A 12,673-nucleotide genomic window follows, 5' to 3' on the forward strand; every position below is an offset into this window, starting at 1 on the left:
CTCCCATGGTGGTTTTGTTGATGCGAGGTACAGTGGCAAGAGCTTGGTTGGAGGATCGTAGTTGACGGGAGGGGGTGTAGAAGGACAGTCGTGTGTTGAGGCATTCAGGTCCAAGTTCGTAAAGTGCTTTGTGTGTGTGGGTTAGGAGGCGGAAAGTAATTCTCTTATTTACGGGGAGCCAGTGGAGGTTTTTCAGGTGACCAGAGATGTGTTCTTTGCGCGGGATGTCTAGTATGAGCCTGGCAGAAGCGTTCTGGATGCGTTGGAGTTTTTTCTGGAGTTTTGCGGTGGTACCGGCGTAGAGGGTGTTTCCGTAGTCCAGGCGGCTAGTGACCAGTGCGTGGGTGACCGTTTTACGAGTTTCGGTGGGGATCCAGCGAAATGTTTTTTTGAGCATGCGGAGAATGTTGAAACAAGATGATGAAACGGTGTTGACTTGTCTGGTCATCGAGAGTGAGGAGTCCAGGATGACGCCCAGGTTCCGTGCGTGGTCTGTCGGGATGGGTGCCTTTCCAAGGGCTTCTGGCCACCAAGAGTCATCCCAGGCGGAGGGGGAGGTGCCTAAGATGAGGACTTCTGTCTTGTCAGAGTTCAGTTTCAGACGGCTGTGCTTCATCCATTCAGCCACTTCTTTCATTCCTTCGTGTAAGTTGGTTTTGGCGGTGTTAGGGTCTTTTGTGAGTGAGAGGATCAGTTGAGTGTCGTCAGCGTAGGAGATGATGTTGAGGTTGTGTTGGCGAGCGATGGTCGCAAGGGGGCTCATGTATACGTTGAAGAGGGTGGGGCTGAGAGAAGATCCTTGTGGCACGCCACAAATGACTTCAGTGGCCTCTGACTTGAATGGTGGGAGGCGGACTCTCTGGGTTCTTCCGGTGAGGAACGAAGTGATCCATTCCAGTGCTTTTCCTTGGATTCCGACGTTTCTGAGGCGCTGTAGAAGGGTGCTATGACAGACTGTGTCGAAGGCAGCGGAGAGGTCGAGGAGGATGAGGGCGACTGTGTCTCCGTTGCCCAGTAGAGTTCGAATGTCGTCAGTTGCAGCGATGAGTGCGGTCTCAGTGCTGTGTTTGGCTCGGAAGCCGGACTGTGAGGAGTCAAGGCATTTGTTGGTTTCGAGGAAGGCGGCGAGTTGGTTGTTGACAGCTTTCTCGATGACTTTGGCCGGGAATGGAAGAAGCGAGATGGGGCGGTAGTTTTTGAGTTCGGTGGGGTCAGCTGTGGGTTTTTTCAGAAGGGCGCTGAGTTCTGCGTGTTTCCAGCTTTCCGGGAAGGTGGCGGAGTTGAGGGAGCAGTTGATGACATCTCGGAGGTGTGGTGCTATGATGGAGTCTGCTTTGTTGAAGATGTGATGAGGGCATGGGTCAGTTGGGGATCCTGAGTGGATGGAGTTCATCAAGCGGATGGTGTCTGCAGTGGAGATTGGGTTCCAGTCGTTGAGGGTGTTCAGGGGGGGTGAAGGTTCGGCAGAAGGTTGGGTGGGTTGGTCTCCGGGTCGGTTGTCGAAGCTGTTGTGGATGTCTACGATTTTGTTGTGGAAGAAGGAAGCTAGGGAGTCGCATAGGGCTTGGGAAGGGGTGATGTCGTTGGAGTTGGCTGATGGGTTGGTGAATTCTTTGACGATGTTGAATAGTTCCTTGCTGTTGTGGGCGTTGTTGTCTAGTCGGTCTTTGAATGCGGCTTTCTTGGCAGACCGGATTAGTTGGTGGTGTATGCGGGTGGCGTTTTTGAAGGCGTCCCTGGTGCTGGTGTTTGGGTCTTTTTTCCAGGCCTTCTCGAGGGAGCGACAGAGTTTCTTAGATTTCTTAAGATCTTCGTTGAACCAGGAGGCGTTTTTGCTGCCTGGTTTGCTTTGACGTTTTTTCAACGGGGCTAGGATGTCGGCGCTGTTGGATATCCATTGGGTGAGGTTAGTGGCTGCTTGGTCGGGGTTTGAGGAGTGGATAGGAGGGTTTTGAAGAAGCGATGAGGAGATCTGGTTGATGGTGATTTTGTTCCAGTTTCTTCGCATGGTGGGTTGAGGATGGTTGTAGATTGTGGACCTGTTGTATGTGAAGTGAACGCAGCTGTGGTCCGTCCAGTGAAGAGCTGTGGTGTGACTGAAGGAGACATGTTTGCTGGAAGTGAAGATAGGGTCTAGTGTGTGGCCAGCAATGTGGGTGGGGGTAGTGACCAGTTGTTTGAGTCCGAGGTTGGCAAGATTGTCCAGAAGGGTGGTGGTGCTGCCGTCGTTGCTCTTTTCCAGGTGAAAATTGAGGTCTCCCACGGAGGGGAGGGCGTGTGGGGTGATAAAGTCAGTGATGTCGTCACTGAATTGTGCACGGGGTCTGGACGCCGGTAGAGGAGGGTGCCTCTGAGTGTGGTTTTGGGGTCGATGTGGATCTGGAAGTGGAGGTATTCAGCGTTAGCGAGATTGACGTCTGAGCTTGTTGAGATGCGGATGGAGTTCTTATGGACGATTGCGATTCCTCCTCCAGTTTGGTCGGTGCGGTCCTTACGGATGATCTTGTATCCTTCCGGGATGGCAATGGTGATGTCTGGGGCTGATGAGGCGTTCATCCATGTTTCTGTTAGGAAGGCGACGTCCGGTGAGATGGTGTCGAGTAGATTCCAGAGGTCGATGGCGTGTCTGTGGACCGAGCGAGTGTTGAGCAGGATGCATTTTAGGTGGTTGGTGTCAGGTCTCTGAGTGGTGTTGGTGGATGAGGAGCTGGATTTGGTGGCATCGAACTTGCAGGAGTTGCAAGAGAAGGGTCCATGGGTGAGTCCAGGAGCGACTTGGACGCAGTTAGGGGAGCAGCCGAGGTTAAGGGCTAGGAGGGTGGAGGCGTCGTAAGTAATGCGGGAGGGCTGGGCAATGCGAGGGCCAGGGTGTCTGGCGCTGGGCGCGGTCCAGGCACGGACGGGCGTAGACGGGCTTACCTTTGGCGCACCTTCGGCGAGGCCGTAGCGCGTGGACGCTGCGCGTGGGACCATCTGACATAAATGGGCAGTGGACGGGGCGGAGGGTGGGAGGGGCAGCAGGGAGGCGGTAGTGTGGCTGAGGGGCGGGCCTGGGGAGATCAACAACAACAAAATGGAGGGTCCGAGGGAAAGGCAGACAGGGGTATCAAATACTGAAATACAGCGAGTTAGCAGTAAGCACAATCTGAGAAAAAACGCTGATACAATTAAACACCAATTAAAACAAGCTATCGAGTGAGCAGCTATTCACACAGCACATGCACAGACAAGCCAATAGTGATCCCAATAGCGCTGAAAGAGGCAGATAATCAACAGAGGCGCTACGCGTGTGAGGCGCCAAAATACAAGGGCAGCAGCAGTTCGGCAGTGTTCAGCGCGCTACAACGATACCAGGGAGCGTCACAGCTGAATCACAGGAGGAGCGACCGTCCAGAAGCTGGTCCAGGTGGTCACAGTTAGGCTGGGAGAGAGGAAGGCTCGATGAACGTGGGTGGGAGGGGCAGCAGGGAGGCGGTATTGTGGCTGAGGGGCGGGCCTGGGGAGATCAACAACAACAAAATGGAGGGTCCGAGGGAAAGGCAGACAGGGGTATCAAATACTGAAATACAGCGAGTTAGCAGTAAGCACAATCTGAGCAAAAGCGCTGATACAATTAAACACCAATTAAAACAAGCTATCGAGTGAGCAGCTATTCACACAGCACATGCACAGACAAGCCAATAGTGATCCCAATAGCGCTGAAAGAGGCAGATAATCAACAGAGGCGCTACGCGGGAACTTTAGACACAGCTACAGCCCAAAAGTCTAAACGCAATTACACCTAATTTGGCAATAAGCTAGATCTTTCCCAGGAGTGCATGCTTTTGTGATTTGGTGTAAATCCATTCAACAGTTTTTGAGAAATTAAAGTTCAAAATGTTTAGATATATCAGGCCTTGGTAGTGCAGCAGGTTGAAGAGATCAAAAGAAAAGATCGGACTGCTGTCTCACATCAAGAAAGATGTACAGCAGCTATTTTAATACTCGGAGACTGAGTCCTGAAAAAAAAGTAAAATACCGTATAACATTACATGGTACACTCTGACACAGGTAGTGCAGAGGTTGTTCTACCTTCACTCACACAGTTCAGGACACCTTTCCCTGTGGGCCTCATTTTACTTGATGATCAAAGAGATGGAGCTAGGAAAGGGGTTTTCATAATCTGTAGCAATAAAAGCCAATTTGATGCACAAACATAAACTGAACACTGTGCGTGTATTTTTCAGATGATTGGACTGCATGTTATTGAGTCTGGGAACATTTCAGAATATTTAAAAAATGAAACTCTTCGCGTTTGCTTGGGAGAAGTGGCGCACATTATTCCAAGGTTTGTAAAAAGTTTCCTTGCATCCTTCAGCTAATGTTTGACTGTCTTATCACATGTTGGTCTTTCACAGTCGCTTTTATTTCACATAGTGTGTGTTTTTATGGGATAATGTTATTATCAGCACTGGAGGGTTAACCGACAGTTAGGCAGTGGAACATGGCTAACTCTTATGCAAGTGGGATGGTTTTTCTAGGCCCTCAATAGTTAGCCAGACTACAGTCCATCAGAGCAGTTTAATCTCAGTATAACTCCTTACTGCCACGTATTCATAGGTAATCAAACGTATTCTGTGTTGTTAACACATTTCAATTTACATTTAATTAGCAATTAAACCACATTTTTTTTATTAGCGACAGGTGATTGTATGCAAACTTGAGTGGATAATGTAAAAAGGAGTAATTCTTGATTGGAGATTTTGAGAGTCTATTTCAGTTTTCCTAATATACATTTATATAACATACATTTTACAAATAGTGCCTAAACCCCACTAAACTGAAATAATGAGTTGCATAGTGTATTCTTATATGTTTGCGGTTGTTATGAGCATATTTATAGGACCAACAAAGATTCTGCCGACTGGTGGGAAAAAGTGCACTGTGACATATTTTGAAGTTGACAGGTCTACAAACAGTAGCACTCACAAACTATTTCTAGGGCATTGCAATGTTGTTCTAAATAGATGCCTATTTTGGGAGGGTTCCTTAGACCTCTATTGGGAAAACGAGACATAGGGAAAACCCGGGAGGTATTGCTTCCAGGAATAGTAAGCAGCACATACACATTTATAAGTACTTTACTGCTGCGAAATGACGCTCCTGGTACCCTACGAGATCACCATGCGTACTTGAATATTTCACGTCTTCATTTTTGTCTGTATCAGAGCACATTTGGAAAATTGTGTCGAAAAATGAATAATTTGGTGCTGTATCAATAAAAATATTATTGGCGAGGGAAGATGGAAAGGCTATCCAAAACCTTCCGAAAACCGCAAAATGCACTCGATGCTCTTTCCTACTGGGTACTATCCGGCCTTTGCATGAAAGTATTTTTTGGTTGCCTTTTGCTCCCAGTACTGCAATGATTTTGGCAATTTATTATGATTGTTTTTGTGTAGCCCTGCCATAGTTGGATTCCAGGTTTAAACCTGTTGCGTGCTTCTGTCGGCCAACGGCCATCGCCAGCACTACCTCCGTAGTGCTTCGCATGTCCGTTGGCCAACGCGGGCGGCCCCGTCCGCGAAGTGGAACGCCCGCACCGCGACGTACTTTGCGCCGTGGTTAACTAAAGCCCTAAAAACACATAACATAATTACAGACCTAGATGCTGCAGTCAGGTCCGACGTCATACAGTCTTTAATGTCCACACACTTATTGCACGCATAACTCTCAAAAATGAACTCATGGATTGGCCCAGTTACTGCTTGTCACAGATAGGTAGCGTATTGACATAAATGCATGGTTTATACATGACTATACAACATTATTTCCACAGGCATATGTAAATATATCGAACAGCTTCGACTTTGACCGGAAAAGAACCCAATCAGCAAAAGGGCTTGATAGCACTGTGATGTAACTTCCTGTGACATAATATCTTCCTTCGTTAGTTGAATCCCCATTTATTTTTAAGACGTGTGGCTTGGCGATCATTCTCTGTTTTTTCACCTGAGTCAGTAACGACGTAACAGTGACCAAGTACAGTGGAGGGGGAGAAATGTTAGTAAAGTAAGTAGTAAGACGAGGGGGGGGGAAGAGTAAGAATGGAAAGGGGCGACCACTCGGTCCCCCCGAACGTATGGCAGAGTGCCTCGATCCCCCCGGGAAGCCATTTTGGGCGGGAGGCGCGTCTCGGCTGGTATGCCCGAAGCGGCGTAGCCGGGGCGCGCTTTTTCCCGCCCTAGAGTGGGCTGGCCTAGACACTGACGCGGCCGGCCACGCCCTCGGGGCAGGCAGGGGCGGGTTTACGCCCGCCCTGAAGATGGATAAAAAGGGACGCAAGACCAGAAGACATCCTCTTGTTCCTGTGCTCTGAAGCTGCACCTCCTCGCTGCACGTGAGCTCGAGACGGAACGAAGAGCAATTTTGACCCACCCACCAGCCCCTGAGGACAGCCAGTTGTTTTAATAAAATTGATCAATTATTCTATTTCGTTTACAGGTTGTTTTAGTGTTATGTTGATGGAATGTGTAATAAAGATTGGTCTAATTTTACAAGTTTGTGATTAAAGAACTTCGGATTTAAGGTCCATTTATAAACAGGCTTTTTTCGGTCATAGTGGCCAATGTAGTTTCGTTTAGTTAGCATTTGTCGTATTTATTTTGGTCGGGCGGTAAGGTCATGATCGGTGAGCACTAATTGGAAGATCCCTATGAGTGGGCGTCACCCAACACGGATGGGAGCGCTCGGGGGAGGTGGCCTTTGGCCCCTCAACGGGGAGGCGGTCCCTTCTAAGGATGGGTCGCCGAAAGAAGAGGAAAGGCGGTCAAGGCCCCTTCCTGTGTAGGAGGGGTTACAGCCCCCTCCTGGGGAATTTCCCGGGGCCAGTGACATCTGCGACGGCAGATGCGGTAAGTTGTGTGGGGTTGGGGGGAGGTCTACGATACCTTCTAGATACCTCACACGAGTCTTCGAACGACCTTTAACTGGCGTCGAGTTGATAAGTGCCCCCGTCAAGTCAAGGGAAATTGGTAGTAGTTGCACTTGAGTACGCCTCAGTGCTGTCGCCCCTCCCAAGTGGGGGGGGTATGTCTGGTTAGGGATCTTGACACCGGTTACGACCTTGCCGTTGGCCCTTAAACGTTAGGATGTACAATTTCAATATTTCAAGTAAATGTTTTGTAGGATGTTAGTTCGGCTAGGAGAACCTCTGTATTAGAGAATCTGTTAAGGTTAGCCAAACATCGCAATGTGGTATGAAATTGTACATTAATGTTTGAATGTTTTAATTTTTTGTTTTAATAAATACGGCCGGGAGGGTCACTCCCTCCCACTTCCAAAAACTTCAAGAACTGTTTCCGGTTTCCCTCCTTTGGGGATTGTGTTGAGAGGGGGTGGCGGGTATCTCAGCCATAGAAATAGAGGCAAGACCGGGAAGAAAGAGTAAAAAAAAGACATTGGCCAGTAGAAGGCCAGAGAGAAGAGAAGGGGATGAGTAACATAAGATACTCTACAAATCAACAAACAGCTGGCCGCCTTCCTCAAGACGAACGGATCCCTCGACCTTTCGCAGTCTGGCTTCCGGGCCAACCACAGCACCGAGACCGCCCTGATCGCAGCAACCGATGACATCCGAGCCCTTCTCGACAACGGAGAAACAGCGGCCCTCTTCCTCCTGGACCTCTCCGCAGCCTTCGACACTGTCTGCCACCGCACCCTAGTGCAGCTCCTCAGCTACGTCGGAATCCAGGAGAAGGCACTGGAGTGGATCATCTCCTTCCTCGCCGGAAGGACACAGAGAGTCCGCCTCCCCCCGTTTAGATCAGAAGCCACCGAAGTCATCTGCGGCGTTCCTCAAGGCTCCTCGCTCAGCCCTACCCTCTTCAACGTCTACATGAGCCCCCTCGCAGCCATCGCACGCCAGCACAACCTCAACATCATCTCCTATGCCGACGACACCCAGCTGATCCTCTCCCTCACCAACGACCCCGCCACCGCCAGAGCCAACTTACACGAAGGGATGAAAGAGGTAGCCGAATGGATGAAGAACAGCCGCCTGAAACTGAACTCGGACAAGACGGAAGTCCTCATCCTGGGATCTTCACCCTCCGCCTGGGACGACTCCTGGTGGCCCCCCGCCTTAGGCAGCGCACCCAAACCATCAGACCACGCACGCAACCTGGGCTTCATCCTGGACTCCTCCCTCTCCATGACCAGACAAGTCAACACCGTCTCCTCGTCGTGCTTCAACATCCTGCGCATGCTACGGAAGATCTTCCGGTGGATCCCCACCGAGACCAGGAAGATGGTCACCCAGGCCCTCGTCATCAGCCGTCTGGACTACGGCAACTCCCTCTACGCCGGAACCACCGCCAAACTCCAGAAGAGACTCCAGCGGATCCAGAACGCCTCAGCACGATGCATCCTGGACATCCCCCGCCGCAACCACATCTCCGGACACTGGCTCCCGGTCAACAAGAGAATCACCTTCCGTCTCCTCACCCACGCACACAAAGCCCTACACAACCAAGGTCCAGGATACCTCAACAGCCGCCTCTACTTCTACGCTCCCAAACGCCAGCTTCGATCGACCGGCCACGTCCTCGCCGCCGTCCCCCGCATCCGAAGAGCCACCACAGGGCGAAGGTCCTTCTCCTACCTCGCCGCCAAGACTTGGAACTCCCTCCCGACCCACCTCCGCCTGACCCAGGACCACCTCGCCTTCAGGAAGCAGCTCAAGACCTGGCTGTTCGAGCAGTAGCGGACCCCCCCCTTCTCCTAGCGCCTTGAGACCCTCCGGGTGAGTAGCGCGCTTTATAAATGCTTTGATTGATTGATTGATTGATTGACTCTGCTTTTGTGCTCCTGGGTACGTGGACAGATCCAGAAAAATTGCAATATGTGATAAGTTTCCCTTATAAGCACACTTAACATTTATGTCGTTTTTGCTCACATAATGGTAAATTGCAAATTATAAAAGCAAGTTGGCGCAGTGCACAATTGAGCCACGCAAGTTCTTGAGTCAGTCTTGGGAAAAAACAACCTGATTTCCTTTCACTTTGACTATTGTCATCACATAGTGACAATGACGTAATGAGAATGCCGTTAGTAAACAATGATCCCCCATCGGCTTTGCATGAGAGAAACAAGCTGTTGCCGATGTTGGACACTATACAGAGTTGTACAGTTTTCCTCTTGAAAATTTGTGGCATTTAATGTCATTAGTATCTCAAAATTCTTGTTTCAGGAAAATCGCAAAGTTTTTTTAAAAATGTGAAAAAATATTCTGGAAATGCGTCTGTTAAACATTCTCTTGCAGAAATATTTTTTTCGTAAAATTCTTCCGAAAAACCCATTTTACAAGACTTTTTATCCAAAAATAAGACTGCCCTTTTTGCAATTTTTTTTCATTTGATATGAAGCACAAAATGTGCAAACTTCTTCAAAATTTCAGGTAAAATGAAAATTCTCCCACAGATGTGTGTGGGTAGGCAAAGCTTTACTCGAAGGCCCAGAATTCCTGTTGTGCCCTGGAGGCGGGGAACTTTGATTGCGCCCAATGAGCGCATAAAGCTCTGATTCCTTACCCACAGGATGCAAGGCTAGACTCAAAGGTTCAGAATTCTAGTTGTGCCCTCGCAGCAGGACCACTTTGATTGCGCCAGATGGGCTCATAACGAACCGATTCCTTACCCATGGCGCAGGAGGCAAGGCTCGACTCGAAGATGCATTCTTGATTCCTTTCTTTACTCTCTATATCAATCAATTAGAAGGTATTCTTGTGGAGGGTAATCATGATGTGCCCTATGTCAGATTAGATTCCTGCACTATTGTATGCAGACAATACATTCTTAACATCCAGAACGTCATTAGCTCTTTAACGTTTTTTAAATTGATTAGTGGCAATCTCTTTGGATTTAAGCACACATTTGAAAAAAATCACATGTAATGGTGTTGGGCCCTAGATGCACAAAAAGTCGATTTTTTTTGGTGCATGGTAATATTATTAGGAAGGTTAACTCAAATCCAAATCTAGGATTGTTATTTGATTCGGTATTCTAGATCAATGATTTTTATGAGATCAATTTCTTCTATTCTAGATTTTGCTGCCAGACTCGGCAATAGTCCCTTACCAGCTATTTTAAAGATTTATGAGGCAAAATGTGTCTCTGTTGCTACTTATGGAAGCGATATGTGGGAGTACGCTGGTGTTTCTCTCCTTCAAAAAGTGGAAAAACAATTTTTGAAAGAATTGTTATTGCTTTTGAACAGTTCTGCCTCATTCACAGTTCATGAAGAGTTGGGTGTTGGTTTCTTTACTGATATTGTGAAAGGCGTCCCTTATCACAGTGGATCTGGGTTAGGCTTAAGCCAGAAGATGAGTTAAAAAGCTTGATAATAAGGGACTTTATTGCTTTGAATGGATCTAACAGAATTCCCAGGCTACGTTTTGTCAAGAGATCTTTTACTGAATTTGGGCGACCAGAAATTTTCAATAACGTAGATAAGCTTGTGAAGACAGACTTGCTTTGGACAAAGAACGCTTTCATGGATTTATTCAAGTTTGGGGTTGGCTATTCTATCACTTAGATCTCAAGTTATGTTGTTAACCTCGCAAAATCTTAAACCTTACTCAAAACTAGGTCTGTCTTCTCATCATTGTTTTTTATTGAGTAGATTTAGGGCCTTAATATGAGTTTGGTGGTGCGGGAGCAGGACCACCCTCTCTTGCACCATCAAACCCATGTTTGAACCACCTGCCAGATTAGGAGTTTTCTCCTATCTGGCGGGTGGTTCTTTGGCATTCCCAGAGCTGTACCTATGAAATAGGCACTGTAATGGGAATGTCAAAGGCAGTACCTGAACGGCATGGACTGCTGCAGTCCATGCCGTGCAGGTACTGGTGTGCATGCACACAGGAGGGCACATGTTGTGCCCCTTGTGTGCATCCACATGTCATGGCTCATGGGGCACCCTTTGTTTCCTCACCACCATTCTTTTCATGTCGGTTGAAGGGCCATTAAAACTGTGGCAGTGAGGAAACTCATAAAATGCTTGGTGGGGCCACCAAGCATATTGCGGCCTCAAAACTGCTGCGCTACCGTCAGGGATCTCTTATCTGTGGCAGTGGTCTCAGGGTGGCCCGACCGCCCTGGTCATAATAGGGCAGTTGAAATACCGATACCTCCGCAACCCCCCCCATGAGTCTGGCGGTTCGTGGACTCCCAGTCTCATAACAAAGCCCTTCGACTTAATGTGATACATCGTTTGTTTGCAGCCCCTGAAGAATATTCTCTTAAACCTTGTAATTGTGATCGGTTTTTAAAACAGGACCCTCTGCACTTTGTAATGTTTTGTCGTTTTTATGTGAATGTGCATAAAAATTATTATTCCACTGTTGAAAGAGAAGTATTTTACTCAAGTTAAACCCACCTTGTTGCACTTACAAACACTTTTAGATCATTGGACCTGCTTCAATTTGGCATGTTTTTTAGCTAGTGCTGTTAAGTTGAGGAACTAAATCTGCTATGATGGACTGTAGATTTGTTTTGCGAGTATAATTTGATATTTTATGGAAAATTATTGGCTTATTGGTGATTTTTACTGATGTATTTTACTGTATGGAATTGTTTTATCGTTTATGGTTTCATCAGAAAACTGAATAAAGAAAGTCGATGATGGCAATTAAGTAATGTGAATGCCATTTGTAAACAAGTATCCCCTGCCACAACATCTTTACAGGAAAGAAACAAGCTGTTGCAGATGTTGCACAGTGTACAGAGTTAACAGCTGTCCTCTACAAAATGTGTGACATTTTATTCGAAATGTCATTAGTATCTCAAAATATAAGTTTCAGGAAGGTTGCAAAGTTTTTAGAAACTTTGAGAATATTTAAAACAGTTTTCTGGAAATACATGTGTTCACAAAAATACACTTTAGATAGGAATTCTGTAGCAGAAATACATTTTGGGAAAATTCTTCCACAAACACTTTTTTGCAAGACTTTTTATCCACAAATAAGACTTTGCCCTTTTTGCCAATTTTTCATTTGATACAAAGCTCAACATTTGTAAACCTCTTCAAAGTTTCAGGTATTGGACTTGAGTTTAATTTTCCTGTCTAGCATGCCTGCAGGCATCTCATGATGGTGGAGAGTTAGGGTCATTTGTGAAGCGGGACCTCATCCATAAATTAGTGAAGCTACAGCTCCTCCAAACTTTTGATTTCCTTCCCTTCATTTAAATGTAATGGATCTGGTGAAACATCAGCCATGAATGATAGTGCACAATTATATGTGGTGCCTACAGATAGATTGTTTGTAATGCTGTTATTGTGCATTGGTCACTAGGCCTAATGACATTCATAACAGGCTGACTGTTAATTGCATAGAGCTGAACTATGTTGTTCTGCTCACCAAAAGGAAACCCTTCAGCCAGAGTCCTAAATGTGGACAGCACATTTGATGGAGGATGCTATAGACGGTGGAAGGGATGTATGCAAATTGACCTAGACCAGGCTCTTGATCATCCCTCTGCATCCTGTCATCTAACAAATTGCCTTCTGTTGTCATTCAAATTGTTTTGTTGTTTGAAGGCTAGTCCAGGGAAATTTACCACCTCTAATAGCTTGAGGGTTGTAATTTCTCCTGCACTCCACTACTTGGCACATTGACTGCCACATCTACTGGGCC

General features: G+C 47.2%; 1 protein-coding gene across 2 annotated transcripts in view; it reads left to right on the forward strand.

Annotated features, from left to right (window-relative positions):
* The window catches only part of EXOC3L4 (exocyst complex component 3 like 4), a 424,048-nt gene that overhangs the window by 227,146 nt on the left and 184,229 nt on the right, over positions 1-12,673 (forward strand). For both annotated transcript variants that reach the window (XM_086937846.1, XM_086937847.1), the window contains exon 6: positions 4,227-4,327. In XM_086937846.1, the coding sequence (XP_086793972.1) occupies positions 4,227-4,327 (101 nt within the window). The remainder of the gene's footprint in view (positions 1-4,226; positions 4,328-12,673) is intronic.

Source organism: Lissotriton vulgaris, chromosome 9 (assembly GCF_964263255.1).
Source record: "Lissotriton vulgaris chromosome 9, aLisVul1.2, whole genome shotgun sequence".
NCBI classification, from domain to species: Eukaryota; Metazoa; Chordata; class Amphibia; order Caudata; family Salamandridae; genus Lissotriton; species Lissotriton vulgaris.